Genomic DNA, 22,043 nt, shown 5'->3' with positions numbered 1-22,043 from the left:
CTGACTGGCAAATAAAACCCAAGAAAGTTTAGCCTGCATCATTTTCCTTTTTGGATTTCATGTTTTGATTTCTGCCTGTGTGTGTTTCACTCCTCATCAAAAATCTTCCTCCTGTCTATTAAAAACCTCTGGCCGTGCGTTAAGGCTTCCCACTTATCTCCCAAGGTGTGTTTGTATCCAAAAACACAAAGCAGCAGCAGCATCGTCACACACATGAACCCACCGCTGTGCTCGGTCTGGTTTTGCACTTCGCTCCTCCTCGTCAGGCTACAAATCTCCCGAGCCCTCAGGTGCTGAGAGATGATGGCGCAGTCCGGATGCATTGCCTCTGCCTGAAAATACGAGACAACTTAGTTATCTACAAGAAAGCAGACACATGCGCCTCGATCCGATGCTCTTCGCTTTCAACAGCCTATTAACCAAATCCTCAACAGACGCGTCTTTGGATAGATCACTTCTTTTTTTGTCATTCGTCCGAGTAGATTATCCACGAAAGAAGTCCCCTTTAATCTATAGTTTTTGTAATATTTTAATTTCCCTGCTAATTTAAGATCGTTTGCCCCCCCCCCCAAAAAATAATAACATTATTGATCCATTAAACATTTCTCGCTCTATCCTTGCAGGTAAAACAACATCTGGACCAATCATACCCCGTTTTTTAATTTTTTCATTTCTTCTCCATGTTTTCCCTGCTGATTGACTCTTTGATTGAGACCAGACAGATTGTGATGGATGCAGGGCGCGAACCTCCACTAATTAGTGCCAGCAGCTTACTGAGGACCTTTGCTGTTCAACTGTGCCACATGCTCCAAAAAAAAAAAAGCCCAACAAGGACAAAGGGTAATAATGTTAATGACACTGCGATAAAGGTTGTCATTAAGCAATAATTAAGTAGATCGTTTCCTAATTACCAGGCTTTTGAACATGCAGCAGCAAAAGGGTGAACTTCTGCAGCACTTTGAGCCACTCGTTTGCAGTGAAACTGTATAAATGATAAAGAAACATGAACATGCCACTCACTATAGGTCTGTAACACAGATGAAGATAAAAGATGAGGAATATGAGTTTCTTCTGTCGTCCTGGCAGCCCCTTACAAAACACTCCCATGTTCTTATGTCTTCTTTATATCCCTCATAGGACGACGATGTGAGCGCAAATCCAGGTTACCCGCTCCTCTGTGCGTCCTAATGAAGACAGACTTCTTTACAGCCTCGGTATTAAAATGCACTCTGTCAACCTAAAATAGATGAATCCTCGTCCTCCCTGCGAGCTGCAAACTTGCTGGAGTGAGAAGCTGCTGTCTCACATCTGCTCGCTCTCTCTCTCTCTCTCTCTCTCTCTCTGTCTGTCTGTCAGGTGAATGAATGTCTTCATTCACAGAGATGGCGGTGTAGATGATGAAACAAAGAGCCAATTTCAAATTGGCCTAATTTCAAACAAATAGTGATGGAAGAAAAAGAACTTGGATCATCCACTTAAGTACTGATGTCACATTGCAAAAACATTCAACTCACTAAGCTTTATTGGCACCAATGTCAGTGACATAATTGTTAACCCTGCCAAGCATAGTACAAAGAGTAAAATACATATATGCATACAGACATATATAAAATAACATAAGCAAAAAAGGAAAAATTTGTCATATGCAGTGTTTTAATTGTCTTCAGGCAGTGACATGCAGTCACATCTCTTGCAGCTTTGCATTGCATTACGTGGTGCCTGTTAATCGGCTGGATTACTCACCAGGTAAAGCTGGTAACTGCCCTCCAGTTCTACCGCTTATCAGTTGGTTTTAGTATTAATCATTTAAATTATTTTTCAAGCAAAAATGTTTTTTCAAACGTTAGAATCCCCTGCATGCCGTGATCTTACATTTATAAGAAATTTGATATTTTGGGCTTTTGGACTGCTGCACAAAAGAAGACATTAAGTCACATGTGTGCTGTAGGTCATTGTGATGGGAAGTTTCACTGTTTGCTGAAGTGTTATGGATCAATTAATGGAGAAAGTAATCTGAGGATTGATTGATAATAGTAATAACCGTGAGTTGCTGCTTTGTGGCCTTGTGTGTCAAAATATACTTTATTTTATATTGTGTTCACATGCCGCATATTCCTAACAAAGTTATGTTTTGTCAAAATACCACAAACTGACTGACACACAGTATTTTTCTAGCATAGCTGGTTGCACAAGGCTATAAAAACATGGAGGTGAGGTCACCTACAGGCTGCACAGAGGACTGTCAGGGCGTCAATAGGGCAAATGAAAGCAGAGGGGCAAAAGACCATCTGAGTTACCGAAGTGAATTTCATATTGGCTGCTTCATTTGATGTGACACATAAAAAAAAGTTAGACCAGTCCATTATTCTGATTTACTCAGATACATCAGATTTACATTTTAAGTTGTGGTTCCACAGTAAAACAAGACTCTTTTCAAGGAAATTGCTCCCAATCCCAAATTTCACTGATAGTCTTCACTGATAGTCTTGATAGCTTGTAGTAATGTAATGAATTATAATTTTACATGATATGATCCGTAAGGTTGCTCCTGCTTTATTACCACCTGGTCTGTGATTGCTTTACATAATGAAAGACCAACAAAGGGGTGAGAGGAGTAAAATATCTGAATCTGGTAAGTCTGGGTTTCTACTTCCATGATGGGTTTTCTTTCATAATTTCCTTCTCAATCTTGAGGCCGTGCGCTGTAGACTGCCAGTAAGTGCTGATACGTGCAAATAGAGCATATTCCTGATATAATTTGTGTTTGATCAAATTACCACACAGCAAACCTTGGCCTGTGTAATAGTCCACAAAGAGGGGAGAAATGGGTAGTTAAAAGGGATTCAGACGGGTCATTTTTGTCCCCAGGGCCCCCAAGCAGGAAAATCTGACCATGGCACTGCTGTGAACACTGTGATGGCAAAGTGCTACGTAAAAGATGCACAAGTACATGTACATCAAGATGGAACACCTTGATGTCTCTTTGGAAAGAGAATATGTTTCTATGTTGCTCCAGTGGAGCTGGTTTATGGTCATTAGTTTACAAACGGGGTCACATTAGGCAGTTTCCAGGTGTGAATGTGGAGCAGGCCAGTGCTAAAAAAGCAAAACTCATCCCTACAGAATAGGTTCCCAAGAACAAGAACACAGGATTCAACCTTCAGCGACTCCTCTGGAGCTACGCAGTGGTTCATAAACAGGAACATTTAACGTCGACTGTGTTCGTCTAGAGCTTCTCGTGGACAGCAGGAGACCACGATTGTTGCTTATCACTCTCCAGGGGTTAATCTGTGTCTCAGCGGCTTCAAAAATAATTAAAAACAAACCTCTTGGTATACAAGGTGTTATCAGGTTTTAGAAGCATAGGCTTCCCATAAAGGTTATAACACTCTGCTCGTCAACAAACACGGTGTAACTAAAGGTTTGTGTGATAACACTGATGGCTGTTGGCTAATGACTTATCTATCAAACATATTGGTTATTTGCAGTTAAACACAGCTTTGCATTTCCTGTTTGATCACTGGTTTCAATCAATGGACAGTAAGGATGTTGATAAAAGTGAGAGCTAACACATCCTATTCAAGTTTGTCCTTTCGCAATCTACAACACACGATTGCACTGTAAGTATATCAAAACTGAAGTTTTCATTTCCATAATCGATTCATTGATCAATGTTTTCGAGTGTGAGTAAATGTAGAGCTCATAGAGAAGTAATAAAAGGTCTTGTTTTGTTCAACTACCAGTTCAAAAATATTCAGTTTTACTATCATAGAGGAATCATTACAGACAACAGAAAATATTCACATTTGAGAAGCTGGAACTACTGAATTTCTGCCATTTTTGCTTCAGAAATGACTTACTCATTCCTTCGCCACAGAACAAAACGAACACATTTACTTCTTTGGGGATTTGTTTGTCCTTATAACTGTATACAGCTTGGGAGCCTGAAATTGCAGCCAAAAAGACCTCTTAAATTTCAGATTTTATGCCCAGAATTCATGTAACATCACATCAGTAAATTGGACAATGCTGTTGTTTACTTATTTACTTACAGAGGTGAAGCAGAGGTAAAACATCTAAAGCCGTTCAGTCCGGGTTTCTATTTGGTGACTTTGATTTTCATTTATGATTTCTTGTATGGCTTCCTGTATTCTGTGTGGAGTTTGCATGTTCTCCCCGTGCTTGTGTGGATTTTCTCCGAGTACTCCGGCTTCCTCCCACAGTCCAAACACATGCAGGTTAGGTTAATTGGTGACTCTCAATTGCCCCATAGGTGTGAGTGTGAGTTTGACTAGTTGCCTGTCTCTATGTGTGGCCCTGTGATTGACTGGTGACCAGTCCAGGATGTGCCTGGGTTAACTTTAGAAAAACACCTACTCTACCTCTCCATTGGCTCTCTGTTGGAGGGATTTATGTATTTTGTTATAATTCATACTATATGTATTATTCATTATATATTATACTTTGCCATAGTCTTAGTATATGCCATTTTGTATTTTATATTACACTTTTGTACTATAATATGTATTATATATTATTTTACACTATATCAGCATATACTATACTTTAGTACAGTATACTATACCCATTACCATATTATTCTGATGTGCTATACTGTTCTATTACATTATATATTACTACACTCTATTCTTCAAACATCAAGTAGTATGACTTAATCTTTATATATTTTAATCTGGTGTATGCTGTTGGCATATACTCATCTTGCTGCTGCTAATCACACAACTGCAACTCTTGCCATGCCATAGTTTCTATTTTTACTTCTATTCATACTTTGGTGTTATATTCCTCTAATTATTTGTTTTTCACTGTCTTTTTCCGTCTACATGCTGCAACAACTCAATTTCTCCTCTGGGGATCAATAAAGGTTTATCTTATCTTATCTTATCTTATGGAGAATAGACCATTAAAAGTTTGTCAGTGGGATGTAAAATGTGATTCTTCTCTGTGTAAAAAATGAATATGTCCCACTAAATTTGCTGTGTGCCACTTCTCATAGCCAAATGATGTTTAAATACTGGTTCATACCTGTTAGCAATACTTGAATATGACTTTTATTTGGTTTGACAACGCTCAGCGTTTTATGGCTCCACAAATTGAGTGCCTCAGCTGTAGTTACTGGAGCAGATGCTAATTTTACAGCCTGAAGATTTCACAAATTGAAGGCTTCTCTCCCTTTAGAAAGTGTACAGCCATATTGGACTGTGATTTGTGCTTTGTAGCTTTCACCTTTGATGTTGAGTCAGAGAAACTTATATCAAAGTATTTTAGACCTTTTACTGTAACAGATAAATGTGCTGTTTTGTTTGTGAAATGGTTTTGCACTCAATGGACTGTAGCATTTTGAAGTACAATGCTGACATCAAAACCCCTGAAGTAATATACACCACAGAGCAGACCCTGGCAGACACATATGTATCATCAGATATAGGACACATGCAATCACAAGCACTGTAAGTAATAAGAAACTAGGTCAGGAAAAGGCCTGATGATGGAGGAATGAATAAGCCAATCAGTGAAAGTAGTGTTGCTGAACACTCCATGAAGGTCCATGAAGGATGTTTTGCATGTTTTAATGATGCAGATTTGTCCTTTTGCCCTGAAGTAGATTTCCTGTATAAATCATGAGCTGTCTGAACTACTGAGTACTGATGCCTTCATTTTGGCACTACCTAAAGCACAAGCCTTGGTTTTAAATTTAAAAAACAGGATTTGTCAAGCTAACTTTTTAACTGTTTGAAGACATGATGAAAGTTGTAAACTATTGGTCAACCAGGGTGGGGGAATGTGAATAAGATGTTGGTCTCATTCTGTGACGTCTTCATTGGTTCAAACCTTCATCTCATGATAAGACGCTTCACTTTGCTCCACTTTCAGATGATAAGACTGGGCTGAGACCAGCTTTCTGTCAGATTTCTGAAGCTGTCAGAAGTAACTTGTCAGTCATGGGAAAGATTCAAGAGCTCATCCTACTAATCTGCATGAAATCTGCATCTATCATGTTTCCTTTGGGGTTTTCACAGTGAACATATAAATCTGATAATAAAGACTGCAATTTTTTCGCAAAAGTTTTGGTTGTTCAGTGATGCTTTTGTTCATCATAAAGCTGAAAACAACTGGGACAAGAGGTTAGAAATACATGAAAGAATAACATTAATCCATTAATTTGGATCCAGTTCTGACTGATACATTCATGTAAACCAGGATTATGGACTTCATGTGGAACTGCTATGTTTACAATATAGTGGGAGAAGAATTACTGAGAAGAGTGGCCAATGTAAACCAGGATTATGGACTTCATGTGGAACTGCAACGTTTACAATATAGTGGGAGAAGAATTACTGAGAAGAGTGGCCAATGTAAACCACGATTATGGACTTCATGTGGAACTGCAATGTTTACAATATAGTGGGAGAAGAATTACTGAGAAGAGTGGCCGATACCCGTTGTAACTGTGGAAAATCTATGGATTTGGAGATATATTATTTAGTTTTATTATTATTATTATTATTATTAATTTATGTATTTTGATCTTTTAGACAATTTTAGACTTATATGTAATTAAATGGACTTATGATAATTTAATGATTTTGCATTCAGTGTTAACTGTTATCAGTACAACTAGTAATAATGATAGTAATAAGTCTAAAATAAATATACTAGCCATAATGGAAATAAGCTACATTAAGACCAAATGAATCTTTTTTTTTTTTGATTTATAGTTTTCCACAGGATTTTCACTGTCTTCAAATTGGCTCTATTAGTCTGCCCTCTGCAGGGCAAGGGATGAAAAATAACTTGGCACCACAATGTAATTAAACTTGAACTTTTTATTCATTCTTTATTCTTATTTTTTAGAAAAGCAGTCACAGAGGTCTGCTTGTCAGACCGTAAATACAAACTACAAAAGCAACATGGTGACATTGTTAAAAATAAAGGCATAAATCCTCAGTTGTGTGTGAGGCAGGGCCCCACAGCCTGTCAAAACATCATCAAAGTAACCACTCACAGCTCTACGCTAATTGCCGGTCTCCTAGAATCATGGGAAATGGAGTCTTTGATCGAAATGGATCATACCAATCCTAAGGTACGATGTAAATAGGAGCTAAAACACGGAGACCTTATCATCTCCAGGATTCATCAAAAGTAAATTATTTTTCTCTATGTTTGTATATTGTTATAGCTTTTGTGAACAATAAATAAACGCAGAAATCATCGATAAAGCCGCCGCCTCCCCCCATCCGTCACTGAAGAATACAGGCTGTCCGTAACGGCGAGTCCTCTTCTCCCGTCGGATTACAGACGAGGCAGCACGCTAAGGGACGGCTACCGAGCTATAAAACGTCGAATAAAGCCAAGAGTAAGTGCCAAAAGTTATTTTTACAACTTGCAATATAACATAGAAGTGTACTGTATGTAAAGCCCAAAAAGTGTTCAAAGTTTTCAAGCGCCACGTGGTCAACGGAACTACAAGTTGCTGCGGCTGTCAAAAAAACTACTCTAACTTTAGCTAGTGTCCGGATGAGCAACAGCTCAAATATAACACATAATAACTACTGTCTCTACCATGTATTTAACTGCGCCACTCTCCCGATTTGTGGCTGCTGTTGTCCCTCCTCTTTTAGTGATGTTTAAGTGACAAAATGTACATTTAGTTTTGTCTCCCATTTATTATAATGAACTGACTGAAGAGAACTATGTTTGGGTTTGTTATCAGCATTCCTCAAACTTAAAATAAATCACAGTCCTGTGGTCCTGTGGTAAAGATTTGTAGTTTATGAGAATCTTTGTATCATCTCTTTATTTCTTTGCTGGGCATTAGCTTCTCATTCCAGTTACAAAAGGTGAGTGCTGACGTTGAAGCTGCTTTTCAGCTGATGCTCTAACACATGCACTGGTTTATTGCTGTCTTATGGTGAAGTGCATGTATTTTATACCCAGTTTATTTGGTACATCTAATCAAACCACTGCAATCTAATGCAGCAGACCTGCAGTAAATCCCACAATCATGAAGGTTGTTGAAACAGTTTCAGACAGGTGCTTGGAGGCTGGAGTTTGTAGGGAGTAGGGCTTCAAATAACTTAATTTGTGTTTTTTGTCTTTTAAAATTACTTAAATGTGTAATTCCCAGAACCAAACATGTCTAAATAGCTCATTTTGTACAATCAACAGTCCAAAACCCAAAGTTTTTTAACTTATAATTCTCAAATTAGAGAAGTTGGTGTGTGCATGTCAGGCGCTGTTGCTTGAAAAGTAACCCAAACAATTAATTCCCTGTCAATCAACAAATTGTTTCAGCTCCAATAGGAGGACAAAATATTAAAACTCCTCTCAGATTAAAGCCGTACAAATTAGCAGCTATAAATAACAGCCTCAAAAACAAAATTGAACCTCTTTATAAAAGTTCCATTTGAAGAGCCATCACATGGCCACTGTATTAGTCTGCATAGGCAAGGTGTACCTAATAAACTGGAATCTGAGAGTACGTATCTGCATTAACTGCGTTCAAAGCAGTGCATCACTTGTGTGTTTTCTAAAATGTGTGTTTTGTTCTTTTTTATTTTTTTATGTATCTATTTTTAGTTGGCTTTTTAATTTCATGCATAGGAAAGTGTAAATTGTATCTTTTGGTTGTAACGTTTGCCTGCTTGTTTAAAGGCTGTGCTGCTATCGGATACATTTGGATTGTCGTGAATGAAACTTACGATTTGTTATAATTCAACCTCATGTGATTACTTAGGGAGCGTGTACTTTATCCTCCAGCATGCCAAAACAAAGGTGAGCCAAACGCTGTTGCACAGGTTGGGTTTTTAGATGTTTGAAAAGAAACATCTTGTCATATTTAATACATTAACACAGTGATTCCTTGTTGATTGGATGCAGCTGCTGTGCGATGAAAAGGACAGCCATGTTTTGGTTTGGAACCACACCTGTTACTATCTGGCTGTAATTCACTTTGTGTGTTTCAAGTTAAAATTACAAACCTTCTCAATCATGAAATCACTACTTTAAAAATATCTTTACTGCATTGATTTTCAGATTCAAAATAAATATGGAGGAAACACTGCAAACACATCCTAACCTAAATGTTGTCCATTTTCACCTGCTATTTGTGTTGGTCACATCACTTTCAGTATTGTTTGTTTTGGCTTTGCTTTTTGAAAGTCCAGTGTGAGATTGATCAATGAACTGTTAAAATTTTAGGGGAATTATTTCATGGAATGCACATATGAGGCCATTTGCATTCTCAGGTTGATTCTAATATTCTCATACAGGTTGAACTCATTCTTAAATCTTCCTGTAAAGGAAAATGTAATTTTCTGGAAATGTTATGCTTTTTGATCAATCTACCGCTTTTCACTCAAGACCGCATTGACATCACATATCAGCTGTTTAATGAGCTTTCTTTGATGCATCTAACCAGCAAAGTTCCTCTTTTGATGCTAATTTCAGTAAACTAATGGCTTCAGCTTCCACCTGTTGCTTTTCTCTCCTCATAAACCTGACACACAAGTGAGTAGAGAAGCAACCCCTTTATTAGAGAAATGGATCAGCCAAACCGTCAGCAAGGAGGAGCTCCTCTGCATGCTGCACCAGTTGGGGCCTTCAGGCAGGGTAATATTCCCACTCTAGAGAGAGGCATCGTTAGCGGAGAGAGAGTCCAATTTGGGAGGTTGCAGCGGCCCACACGTTTGTCCCAGTCAGAGAGCCAGAGCTCTGGAGCTGAAGAGGAGTTTTTGAGCACCTCCATGGAAGCAAGCGGCTCTTATGGTCAAAGCCCCATCCTCGGTAACTACCAACGCCGGCTTGCCTCTAGTGGCAACGGGTTGCTGTCATCATCGCCAAGGAGCCCAAACACCAGAGGTTTCCAGTCCAGACGCACTCGTGGTCAAGAGCAGGGTCAGGGCCACCCCATCACCACTGTGAAGGCCTCTGGTACCCCCCACCGTCAGAACAGTAGAGGCCGCAATCGCACCTCCTCTGAGACCGAGCAGGGGGGCAAAGGCAGCAGGGGGCCGACCCAGAGGAAGAGAGGCCTCTCTGAGACGGAAAGCAGGCCCAGATGGGACAAGTATGGCACCTCTCACACAGGGAATGGGAGAGACATGATGTGTGTTTTTGGTTTAACTACTGTGGTGACTTTTGGTGTCTGTCTGCATTTTTGTTTTGCCTTTTTCAGTTATGCTAACTTATGTCTAATTTTTTGATCTGCCGGTTGATATAGTTTGTGTAGGCTCCATTCAGTTAAACTATGTCAATCTGAACCTTGAGAGAAAATCCATCTGGTGAGGTGAAGTTATGTTGTATGTTATGATTCATTGATCTGATTAGTTGAAGTCAGTCTGTATTAGACGATGATACAGATGGTTTATCCAGTCATCTTTTTTTTAAACTTTCCTGCCCCTTTAAAGTTTCTACAGATGACTTTGCAGATGGTTCTGTGTAATAAGCCACATTGCGTGCCACGTTAGGTCAGTCATTGATGCAGCTGGGGTGCAGAGAGCTTCAGCAAAATTTTAAAATCGTGCAACTTTCACCGCAGTGCAATGCGACTTCATCGTAAGGTGCTGTGGTGGAAAGTTTATCACATGCACATTCCTGGTAGATTACTCTGTAAAGTAATCCTAATCAAGAATATTTTAAATGCAATATTTTTGTATCTGATAAGCCTTTAACTTTTCCCACCGGTATCTGAAACAACATGCCCTCATCAATACGGATCTTAGCTCATAGCCTCATCATTGTCACATAATTATTAGTCAACAACATGCACTCATGTACTGTCATGTATAGTAAACTGGGTTTGAGTTAAATAATCATAGTGGACCTCTGCTGTCACTAAGGGGGGTAGTTAGCGGGCAGTGACCGACCTTTTGTTCTATAATCCCAACTTTGCAGACCAGGCAACTATGTTTCACTGACTGAGGAATGTGTAGATTCCTGTCTGCTGCAGTAACCAGTCAGCAAAATTGGAGGTGGAGCATGTATACAATAGTCTTTTTCACCCACTTTTTAAATGGTTTTCTTTTACAGACACTGATACCTGTTATTTTGTACTGTGCATATGGTAAAAAACTGTCTGCGTTAAGCTTTTTGTCTCTCTCTTCCACCCACAACTCCATCTGTGGCTCTGCATGATGTAACCTGTAATATACCATGTCCCGGTCAAGCATCTAATGAAGTCATGTTCTGTCGCTCATTTCCTGTCACTGATCGTGCTGGCTGCAACTAAACTCCTGGTCATGGTTTTTAGTTAGTAAATAAACAGTTGGATACAAATCTGTATTTAATGTTTTTACATTGTCTTACTTTTCCTGAATTTCTGACATTCCTCCTCAGAACCAACATGAGTGGAGTAGAGTGCCTCGCCTCAGAGAACATCTGGTTCGACAAACACCGCTACGATGATGCGGAGAGATGCTTCTACGAGGGCGTCAACGGACCTGCCACACAGCAACAGGTAAAACAGGCGCGCGTGTGTATATATTTTTTTTATTAAAAAAAAATATGATTTTCAGTATCTCTTGAAACCTTTACTGTTGTTTTTTCACGCACGCACGCACAAGAGCAAAGCTGCTCAGGGTTTGTTGTCAGGACTTTGTTTAGTGTGTATTAACCTGATTTTCATTAAATAAGGACTTTTATTTTGTTTGTTTTTTAAACAACCTTTATTTCCAGTCCTCCACTTGTCTCTTGCTGCCATCTTTTGCAGTTTCTTTCATCTCCTGTCTGACACCTGCTCGTGCTGGCCTGTCAGTCAGTGGCCTGTTAGATTAAGAAATAGTTACATCATCGTCAGTCACAGGCCTCGGCACCTCAGAGCAGCTGTGTGCATGTGAGTTAAGCCACTCGATTTAGAAATGGCTCGGCCTGGTGAGAGGGGTCAGGTGGTTTGGCAGCTGTCTCTGTTTCTCACACGGTCCAGGGCGACAGAGGCCCTGAGAGTTTCTACACAGGTTTGGGAAACAATGGAGAAAAATTTGACTATGATCACTTTCACGTCTTTAAATCACAAAAAGCCACTTCCTCTCCAAGTCCTTGTGACTTCAAGCGGGTGAGTTTTGGTTTCATGTGTTGAGTTTTTGAGATGTTCCTACTGCTGCCCGAATGCAATAGAGTTGAGGGGAAACACTGTCCTGGTTACTCAGGGTAATCCACAATTCACACTGTCAGGTTTTTATTTCCTTTAGATAAGAATGGTTCACGTTTTATTAGAACATGTGCTGAAGTGGGGAAAATGACAGCTGCACCACGAGAGTTAAAGGTCAGGTCATTGACGTAGGTTTGTGTACCCTCATGCCTGCTGCCAAAATGTGTGTGACCTCCATATTGCAAAACTAAATAAACCCGTAGTTCACATTTATTAGCTTTTTATTGTCCATTTTCTAAATGTATTAATTTGCAAGGACCTACAGGTTTTAGAATCAGCGTTTCTTTTTAGGTTATTTACATCTTTTTAATAACAGTCATCATAAATGTTGGGTGTGTGAGCCATCCTGCTTTTGTCTGTGTTGCATGCTGCTTTCTGTGTTTGTCACTGCTCCTGCTTCATCACTGCTTTACCCACATATACCTGCAGGAGGGAGAAGTTAATGCCATCTTGCAGGATATTGCTAAATCCCGACAGAATATCCAGCAGTCCCTAAACGGAGTGAGTACTGTTCTACAAATGAGCCGCAGGCACTTCTCCTGTAGTGGCAGGATTATACTCGGTGTACCAACTCCTAAAAGGGGGGAATTGCTGTTTAAATGAGATGATGATTAACTTGGTGACATTTTGGCCATAGCTCTATTTCAGTCCCAGATAACCTTTTTCCTGCACTTGACAGGAAGGGTGCTATGTACATGCTTCATTTTATGTTTTTAAACAAAAAAAGTGCTTGTCCCTTACACCTCTGCTTGCTTCATGTTCAGTGCAGTCTATCTGTGAGCTGTGTTTGTCTTTACATCTGTGGCATTTACTAAATTAACAGTATGAATGTGATCATTTTTGCATGTGTTCTAAGGTAAAATCTGCTTTCTCATCAGTAGCTGCTTAAATGTGAACCTCTTTTCAAAGTACCAACATTTAAGTCTGGCCAAAAAGAATACTTGTATGCTCCTGTGTACATTGAAGGCGTTTGTTTTTCTGCTAAGAGCTCGCTTCTTCAACGTAATTGGTGTCAAAATCCACTATCCGTTTTGTTCGAAAGGACAAAGATGGTGTTTCATACAAAAATTGACTCATATTGGCTTCAGTGAATTTTTAAGTCATGTTTGCATGGGGAAAAACATTGGATTTTGTCACTGTTTACCTACACTGAAATTGCTTTAAGATATCTCTTTGCAGTCAGTATGGACAGGAGGAATAAATCGTGAAAAAGTGTAAAGTCTATCTTTTTTAGGGTAAGACAAAACTTCAAACCATAAAAAGCTACTATGGATGTCTAAAGTTTAAGATGAGGTGTTTTACATCCCACAACAAACAAGTGGTAAAACTGTTTAAAAAGGCTCTTTAGAACAGCAGGATAGGTTGCTTTTTCCCATTTTAGGCAATACTTGTGACTTTTCATTTGATTTAGTTTGGTTGATAGTTTTAAAATGTTTCATCCCATTTCTCTTGCAGTATTAACACAAGTTTCTGTCCTATTACTGACAAGTGGTGCATATTGTAGCTGGTGTAGCATCTGACTCTTCCTACAAACACCACTTTTCTTTTTGTCTTCGTGTTTCCCCCCCTTTTACCTTCACCTTGTACATCACTGGGTGCAGGTGAAAACGGCCCTGCAGCAGGCCAAAGGGCGCCAGCAGAAACGGCAGCACAGAAACGTAAGTCCTCCTCATCCAGCTTTGCTGCTCAGGCCTGGAAATGCTGCATGCCTGAAACAGAGAGCCGGGCTGTGACTGCTGCTGTCTACCACTGCCTCACCATCCCATCCTCCACCCTTCATTCATTTGGCATCATACACTACCACTTATTGATTCATGATGTAACATTTTGGGGCATAGTAAAGCCTTTTTTTTTTTTTTTTTTTTTTTTTTTTTTCAAATATTATTGAAATGCAAATTTTCACAAGTCAAATATTTCCCTTCACCTTCTTCCATCTTAAAATCTTTCTCACTGTACCTTTTTCAATTAGTAATTGATGAAACTTACAAGAGTAGAGTGACATTTGGGGAAATGTACTTATTTGCATTGTTGCAGAGAGTTGCATCAGAAGATTGCTACTATTCTCATTTGTCCTAGCATAGCTTATTGCAAAGACCGGAAATGACGGGAACTGGCAAGGCTGGCTCTGTCAAAAAATATCTTTGGAGAAATCCATCTACAAGCACGTCCAGCATTCACTAATTAACATGTTATATCTCGTAGTCCAATATAGTTCAGCTAAACAAATAACAAAATGGCATGTTTTGTTATATTTTAGAAATCTTTAATCTTACATTCCCGGTAGTTGGATTTTGTTACTGTATGAACTGAGCCAGGCTAGCTTTTTCTCCACTGCCAGTCCTTTTGCTAAGCTAACTGGCTGCTGGCTAGTATTTAATAGACAAATAAAGATATCAATTTTATCTTTGCAAGAAAACAAAAGTGTTTTTTGAACTATTGTCATCAATATTATTTGGGGGTCAGGTTCTCATCAAGCAGGTGTGTTTGTTTCATAAAATCCTTGCACAGTGTGTCTGCATGCTGACATCATAAACATTAAATCCTATTGATTGCATAGAGGGAGAAGTTAATTTTAACATGAGCATTGTGTGTGCACGAGTGTGAAGTGTATCCAAATCATTGTTGGTTTTTGCTTGCCCCTTCCTTCCAGGCTTGGATTGGATCTCAACTTGGATGATTGTGCATTTTCTTTGTTACCATTTGGTCCCAGAAATGCCTGCAACAAGACACTCACTGATAAATATGTTTATCTTTCCACAGTCATCGTCACATGCAGGAGGAGACCAGGAGCTTGTTTCACGCATGAAGAGTCTGGAATTGGAGAACCAGACTCTGCACAAAGGTGTGTGTTGTTTTATGTCTTCCTGGGCTTTTTCTTGTTGCACAGTATTCATACTTAACTTTGTGACTGTCACTTTCCTTGTTAGTGGTGGAGACCATGAGAGAAGCTCTGCAGAAGTTGGAGTCCAGAGTGGCTGTGCTGGAAAAGACCCCTGCAGCAGCAACCGTCTCATGTGCTAAGGTAGATAGACAGTATGTTCACTGTCTCATAACACTTTTTCCCTTTGCTCTTGTTTTATGTTTCGTTAATCTGTTTTTGTTCTTTTGCTTACTTTGTCTTGTCTGGTTTTAATGATAATACTTGACTGTTTTTATATTGGGGAGGGCTTTGCATAAGTTCACTGGCTTCCCTTCTCTCCCTGCACATATCTATATCTGCAATGAGCAAGTAAATGAAAATTTTAAAAGATAACTTTAGGAGTTAATTTTCCAACAAACAGCTCCCCCTCACAGATATTTTCCTGTTCTTTTCTATTATTTTGACCAGGCTGCTCCAGTCCATGCTGCTCCGGCCAGACAGGTGGAAAATGGTGGTGACGACGATGATGACGATGATGACGACGTGGATTTGTTCGGCAGTGATGATGATGATGAGGAGGCAGCACGCCTCAAGCAGGAGCGTCTGGATGCCTATGCAGCCAAGAAGGCCAAGAAACCCGCCCTCATCGCCAAATCATCTATCGTGTTGGACGTCAAGCCCGTATGTATCCTCATGAACGCGGTCACATCACTCATTAACATGCTAGTACGGTTGCACTTGGTCTTGCATAAGAAACCTACAATTTGTTGTAATTTCCTCTATTTTACAGAAACTTTCTAGAAAGTTTGTCTGCAACATCCTTTAAATTAATTTGTATTTAATTAAGCTATTTAGTATGTTTAAATCATTCAGCCAATAAGAAACCCAATGCATTTTTTAATACTCTCTCAAAATGATGGAAGTTAAACATGCATCTAGTGGAAATGACAAATTATGCTGCCATTATATCTGGTTACAAACACATGTAGACATTTTGCTGCAAACTGGCAGATACTGTGTTGAATTGTGTCTTCATGGCTTCAGGTTAATGTTCCTGTCTGTCACACTTCCTCTGTGTTTCCTTTAGTGGGACGATGAGACTGATATGGCAAAACTGGAGGAATGTGTCCGCTCGGTGCAGATGGACGGGCTCCTGTGGGGAGCGTCCAAACTGGTGCCAGTCGGCTACGGCATCAAGAAGCTGCAGATCAACTGTGTGGTCGAAGACGACAAAGTTGGAACTGACATCCTGGAGGAGGAGATCACCAAGTTTGAGGATTACGTAAGTAACAATCACTTGGTGTAATTTGTTCCCCCTAATCAAAGAAACGTACATCTATGTACACATTTCTGCCTCCATCAGAGTACTATTTGAGCTAATTGGAATTTAATTTGCGGTGCTCACAGAATTGGGAAGTTGCAGTTCAAGGTTCAATCAGTGTCAGTCAGTACATTTATATACACATAAGTAATCAGGTTACACATAATTATAGAACACGTATAGCTGCACTGTAGTAACCTGGTTATTGTAAAGGTATGTATACATTCAGCAGATTGGTAATTAAATTTGTACGGACCCTATTTTGGAAGCCTAACTTAATTATTTTAATTTTTAGTTTCTGTAATCCTCCCTCAATTATCAATCTCAAAAACCCATCGGAGTTGGGGGGGGGGGGAAAGATATTGTTTGATACCATTAGATGTAAGCTTGCTTTTTGCGATTTGGGTGAAACAGAACTTTGATAACTCAAAGAACATAAATGCCCTTCCAGGAAAAGTAGGGGTTCATGTCCCAAAAACTCAACTTTTTGTTCATTTCTGGTGTTGAATAAGATCAAGTCCACTCTGTCTGTGCTTCAAATGTCAGACTACAGCTAGCAGCCAGTTAGTTTAGCACAAAGACTCTGTTATGTCGGCCTATTTTATGGATGAGAATTGCACATAACCCTCTAAAGTGACAATTTGTTTAATCCTTTTAGAAAAGCATAAGACAATGTAACATGTTAGTTGTGAGCTTTAGATGTGCTGGCAAGCTGACTGGCTGTTTCTAGTGTTTGTGCTAAACAAAGCCAAGTCTGCTGGCTGTAGCCTTAACAGAATAGATATTAGTGGTATCAGTCTTTTCATCTAAATCTCTGCCAGAAAGTCATTTCCTTTTTAAATTAACTTCTTATTATATATTTATGTATTTTAATCATTCCTTAACATTTTTCATAGTTTGCAAGTCTGTATGACATTAAATTCTGTATTTTAAGTTGTAGCTTTATCAAATAAATGCCTAAATAACACTGACATGTACATTTTGACATTTTTCTCTGCAGGTCCAGAGCGTTGATGTTGCTGCCTTCAATAAGATCTAAGCTCCATCAGCTGTTTCCCTGCTCCAAAGTGTTGCTGCTGCTCCAAGCTTGCATGGTTATTAAAATGCTAAGTTTTGAGCACAAACCTGTCTCATTGTTCTTTACGAAACACAAATATTGAGCCTTATATTAAGTGACTGACATGCTTTGAATGCTCTCGGCTCTACATTTAAAGAGCGCACAGCTTCAAGGTAGAACCCAACCCTACCCAAAATCCTGGGTACAAAGGCTGTGTGAATGTAGTCTTGACTTTGTGGAGTAAAACCATTGAATCAGAAATGTTATAGAAAGACAAAGTCCCAGCCCTGAAGTCCAGATACACTCCTACCCTGCCGCAGCAGGGAGCAGCAATGGCCACACTCTCCTTATTGTGCTGAAACGAACAGGCTGAGTACGAGCAGTCCAGGCTCCAGGATTTGGAGTTGTGTCCAAGCTTGCAGTCACTCCCTTCTCCACTCCTGCCCATGTTTTTGTAGCAGGCACCGATGGAAACCCCTCCGTTTCCAGCCCACTCCACCTCCCAGTAGCAGCGCCCGGCCATCCCAGCTCTGCACAGCACCTGAGCCCAGCTGGTGAAGCGAGACTGGTGGTCTGGGTAGGGCTGTGGCTCTGAGCGCGTAGTCACACCTCTTCGACCGTCAGAGAAGCACAGAAAAGGGTTGGCTGTGTTCATGTCCAGGGTTAAATCACTGTAATCTGGGCACAGGAGATGCACACTGTCAAACACCAACTAAAGCTTGATGTTGGTAAGATTTATCAAATTACTCACATTGTAAGAAATCTGCTCTTGTCTTTGGTTCTGAGTTGTATGGTATTCCAGTGTCTTTGGCTGTTAGGTGTAGAGGATGAGAGATGTGAAAAGGATGTGTTTTTCTCCTTTTTAGTGAGGTTGTATGAGGTACTTATTCATAGTTGGTGTATTACTTACAACAGATTGCAATCTGCCTTCCCCCAGTTTGGAGAAGCAGACAAGCACAGAGTCCAAGCTCAGACCTCTCCAACAGGGAACTGAAGCTGTCCACTCACTTTAAAGCCACCAGACTTTGTTGCCAAAATAATTTTACCTCACAGAACACAGGATTTCACTGCACTGCCGCTGTTTCGAGCAATGAACTAACATGGTAGTTCAGATCTGAACTAACCATTTAAAACACTAAAGTCATACAGTCACACAAGCAAACTGACTAAGGCAGCAGCAGTAGAGGTGAAATTACTGCGAAATTACTGAGTCTGGTGGCTTTGAGGAGAGAATTGCTTTAGGTCCCTGAGGAAAGGGCTGTCTGTCTGCAATGTAAAGTGGTGAAAATAAAAATATTCTAAATATAGTGTACACTTAAACTAGATGACTAAAATGCTGCACCCATCCATAGCAGTGCATTCAATCTACTGTAGGTGCCACACTATAGATAAGTACCTCATAACCCCACTAAAAAAAAAATCTAATTATCCCTTTAAACAGAACCAAATATTCCAAACCAGGGGTTTAGTAAACTGTTAATATAACCAGTAAAAGAACTCACCTTTAATCTTTTCAGATATACTTTGACTGCTGGTTTCCTTCAGTGAAATTGCTAGAAATGCAGACAATACAAGGGTATTTGCTGTCAAGTCTAAAAACAAACCAATCTATAGTAATCAGTTGTAGAAGACGCATACCTTTATCTGAAATTCTGTTGAATTCTCTTTCAAGCGTTTCACCTAGACCGTCTTTGAGATCAGCCAGGGCTCCTCGTATGGTCTTATACATCAAATATGGAAGTGTGTCAGTGCTGGGCATCTCCGCAGTCTTTGTCGGGAAATCAAAAGACTTGCACTTCTGCAGTGACATGGTGCAACACAACCAAATCAGAGGACGTTATTTGAATGCCAAGACAACAACTTCAATAAATCAGTGGCTCTAGCTCACGCTGTATTTAAAATCATTTTGAATGGGTCAGTCAATATGCATAAAAGATATTGCATTACTTGTGTTAAATGTTAACATTTTTCATCTTTGAACAGTTTTACTGAGTGTTCCTCGCACATGTAAAACATCTAAAAACAAGCAAATGTATAAGCTTTAAAAAAAAAAGGTGAATAATATAAATTAGCTGGGCTAAAATAGCAATGTAATACTCTTGTCTATATGATATGATCAGTACCTCATCAGGCAGCCTTTCATACAGTACTTCAAGAAGACTTATTATTAGAAACATTCACAGAATATTAGGTTAGGAGCCACTTTAGTGTAATGCAGGTATCATTTCAAAATAAGTCTATACTTGTGACTTAAAGCGAGACACCACTCTGTTTTGTAATAATGATTTAATCTTAAACACTGATTAAAAAGATATTTTAGAAGTTATAGTAACATAAAAGAAAAATCTCAGTGACAAACAACTTGAAACAAGCTTTCTAATAACGAATGTATGCAAAGGCTGCATGAAAATTTTGATTTAAGATATTTACTTTTATCTTTTAAACCTACTCTAACATAAAATCTGTAATAATTGTAAAGCACAACTCATTTTTTAAATATTTCCCAGATAACACATCCTTGGTTGGACGAGCCTTTCCCACTTTACTGGCCTAGTTATTTTTTGTTCCATACCTGAAGGAAGTGGACATGGTCGTCCGTGTGGGACAGCTTCTCCAGCTCGGCGTCAGTCCTCCTGAGCTCCACCATCTCCCTCTGTATCTTCTCCAGCAGCTCCTCGGCCTGACCAACAGCTGCTCTCTCCTGGACTCTGATCACCTCCTTCACCTCGCTGCTTTGTTTCTCTATGGAGCGGATCAGCTTGGAGAAAACCCTCTCGCTCTCCTCCACCGCTGCCTCTGTGGAGTGCTGTGGAGGATAAAGGTTCGTCTTTTCGGTCAATGCACACCACATGTGTAAGTGTAGGAAACAAATTTAAAGCTCCTGTTTTGAAAATGTGCTCACCTTGATGTATCTGACAACATATCTAAGTTCCTTCTCCGTTTCCTTCAATTTCTGCAAACACTTCAAAGAGGTTTCCTGGAGTTTTTTCTGAGAGAATACAAAAAAATGAATATCACACAGTGCAGTCCCTCGGGCTGCTCGGGGAAATATTTCTTCCACGCTTGACTTACAGGATGGAGAGATTTGATTTTACAGTCCAAAGATTGCATTGCATTGAAAGGCCTTTGGTCTCTCAATCTAAACCTTTGACACGGTAACATCAGAGCACAAGACATGGCTGCAAGGCCTATTTTACACTCCCTGTGTTCAATATTTGAAACAGAGAAGCCTTTACTCCAAACTTTAACAAACATATTCTTTCTTTTAGACACCACGTATACAAATTTGGCCTGAATATCTTTAAAAATTTCCCTGTCGTGGGACTAATAAAGGAATATCTTATCTCATCAACACAGTCGGCAGTTGGAGCTGCAGCTCTCAGCTCATTGAGGCAATTAGGGTAAACCTGCAGTCAAGCTCCAAAAACACCAAGTTTCCCACAATGCAACCCTAAAAATCATCATTCATTAAACCCTCCCTTCCTAGCAAGGCAAACATCTTTCAAACTCCACAACCTAGTCTGTGATACTGAGGTTAAGTTAGTTTTAAGTGGGATGTTTGATGGACAATTGACACACAAACAAGTCAGGTTTTTTTTGGTTTTTTTTATACCCTCATGCTTTAACAATATTAGTGCAAATAGAGACCCCACATCAATACCAGAAATAATCACTACATAGGACACGTCTCTTCATAACTGGAAAAACTTACATTTGTATATTATTACACGTATCTGCAAAGCTAAATTAGTTTTGGAGAATATTTTGTCTAATGTCAGCCAAACTGATCGTGATTTAAGTTCAGTTAATTTAAGTCACTGCAAATCAAACTGCTCTTAAACATGTGAACTCCCTAAAATTTGAATGAGGAATTTCCGCATCTGAAGAAACATTCAAACCCACCTGTTGTGTCTCTCTCTCATCCACCACTGAGACTGTGTCGTGGCCCTTGTGTCTCTCTTTAACACACTGGGAGCAGACACACTGCTGGTCAGTGCGGCAGTGCAGCCTCAGTACTTTATTGTGCTGCGGGCAGAGCCTCCCTCTCGGCCGGTCTGCGGCTGGGATCAACTTGTGGGCCTTCCCCTGAAAGCGTTCTTCGTGGACTCTCAGGTGAGCCGTGCAGTAAGAGTCTGAGCACGCAAGGCAGGATTTTACTGCTTTGCTTTTCCTCCCGGTGCAAACGCTGCATTTAACTTCCTCAGGTTTGGCCAAGTGTTGTTGAGCTGCAGCTTTAAATTCAGACCGTTGTAGCTGTTCCACCACTTCACCGAGCACGGTGTTCCTGCTCAGCAGAGGCCTCGGGTTAAACACCTGCCTGCACTGAGGGCAGCTGTACTGGCCTTTCTTCTTGGCCCTGTTCCAGTAGTCTTCAATACAGTCCAGACAATAGCTGTGTCCACAGGGGATCGTCACCGGGTCTCTTAAAACCTCCAGGCACACCGAACAACAAAACTGGTCTTGCTCAATAGAAATAGTTGTTGCTGCCATTTCCTTTACACTCCGAACAGAAACTGGAAGGGACAAAGATGGGCGTGGCTCAGAGGCGTGTTGATAACAGCTCCTCTGGTTTCACCTGCTGCAGTTTGATCCTGCCAATCACAGCCAGAAAAAACAGCAAATAGGCTGTCCCAGT

General features: G+C 39.9%; 3 protein-coding genes across 10 annotated transcripts in view; 1 reads left to right on the top strand and 2 right to left on the bottom strand.

Annotated features, from left to right (window-relative positions):
- The window catches only part of ghrhra (growth hormone releasing hormone receptor a), a 28,934-nt gene extending 27,827 nt beyond the window's left edge, over positions 1-1,107 (bottom strand). Inside the window, exons 1-2 of the mRNA XM_070844905.1 lie at positions 1,021-1,107; positions 224-332 (exon numbers count right to left, since the gene is read on the bottom strand). Of these exons, the coding sequence (XP_070701006.1) occupies positions 224-332; positions 1,021-1,107 (196 nt within the window). The remainder of the gene's footprint in view (positions 1-223; positions 333-1,020) is intronic.
- A 6,182-nt stretch (positions 1,108-7,289) lies between these two features.
- On the top strand, positions 7,290-17,474 carry LOC139214861 (elongation factor 1-delta-like). 8 transcript variants are annotated; one of them, XM_070845793.1, is made up of 10 exons: positions 7,296-7,378; positions 7,841-7,862; positions 9,533-10,090; positions 11,359-11,479; positions 13,771-13,827; positions 14,930-15,011; positions 15,097-15,191; positions 15,498-15,710; positions 16,117-16,311; positions 17,351-17,474. In XM_070845793.1, the coding sequence occupies exons 3-10, from the start codon at positions 9,564-9,566 to the stop codon at positions 17,387-17,389; spliced, it is 1,329 nt and encodes a 442-aa protein (XP_070701894.1). In that variant the 5' UTR covers positions 7,296-7,378; positions 7,841-7,862; positions 9,533-9,563; the 3' UTR covers positions 17,390-17,474. The 8 variants fall into 8 exon arrangements, with proteins under 8 accessions (XP_070701898.1, XP_070701901.1, XP_070701894.1 ...); XM_070845795.1 differs by lacking the exon at positions 9,533-10,090 and adding an exon at positions 8,759-8,796 and having other exon boundaries at positions 7,300-7,378; XM_070845794.1 differs by lacking the exon at positions 13,771-13,827.
- LOC139214859 (tripartite motif-containing protein 16-like) lies at positions 17,449-21,910 on the bottom strand. The gene is made up of 7 exons (XM_070845790.1): positions 21,311-21,910; positions 20,310-20,396; positions 19,980-20,213; positions 19,046-19,205; positions 18,910-18,960; positions 18,159-18,218; positions 17,449-18,085 (listed from the first exon to the last, which is right to left on the bottom strand). Exons 1-7 carry the CDS (start codon positions 21,896-21,898, stop codon positions 17,559-17,561), a joined length of 1,707 nt encoding a protein of 568 aa, XP_070701891.1. The 5' UTR covers positions 21,899-21,910; the 3' UTR covers positions 17,449-17,558.
- Positions 21,911-22,043: the final 133 nt, after the last annotated feature.

This window comes from Pempheris klunzingeri, chromosome 15, assembly GCF_042242105.1.
Source record: "Pempheris klunzingeri isolate RE-2024b chromosome 15, fPemKlu1.hap1, whole genome shotgun sequence".
In the NCBI taxonomy this organism is placed as follows: domain Eukaryota; kingdom Metazoa; phylum Chordata; class Actinopteri; order Acropomatiformes; family Pempheridae; genus Pempheris; species Pempheris klunzingeri.
This window is presented reverse-complemented; position numbering and strand designations above follow the sequence as displayed.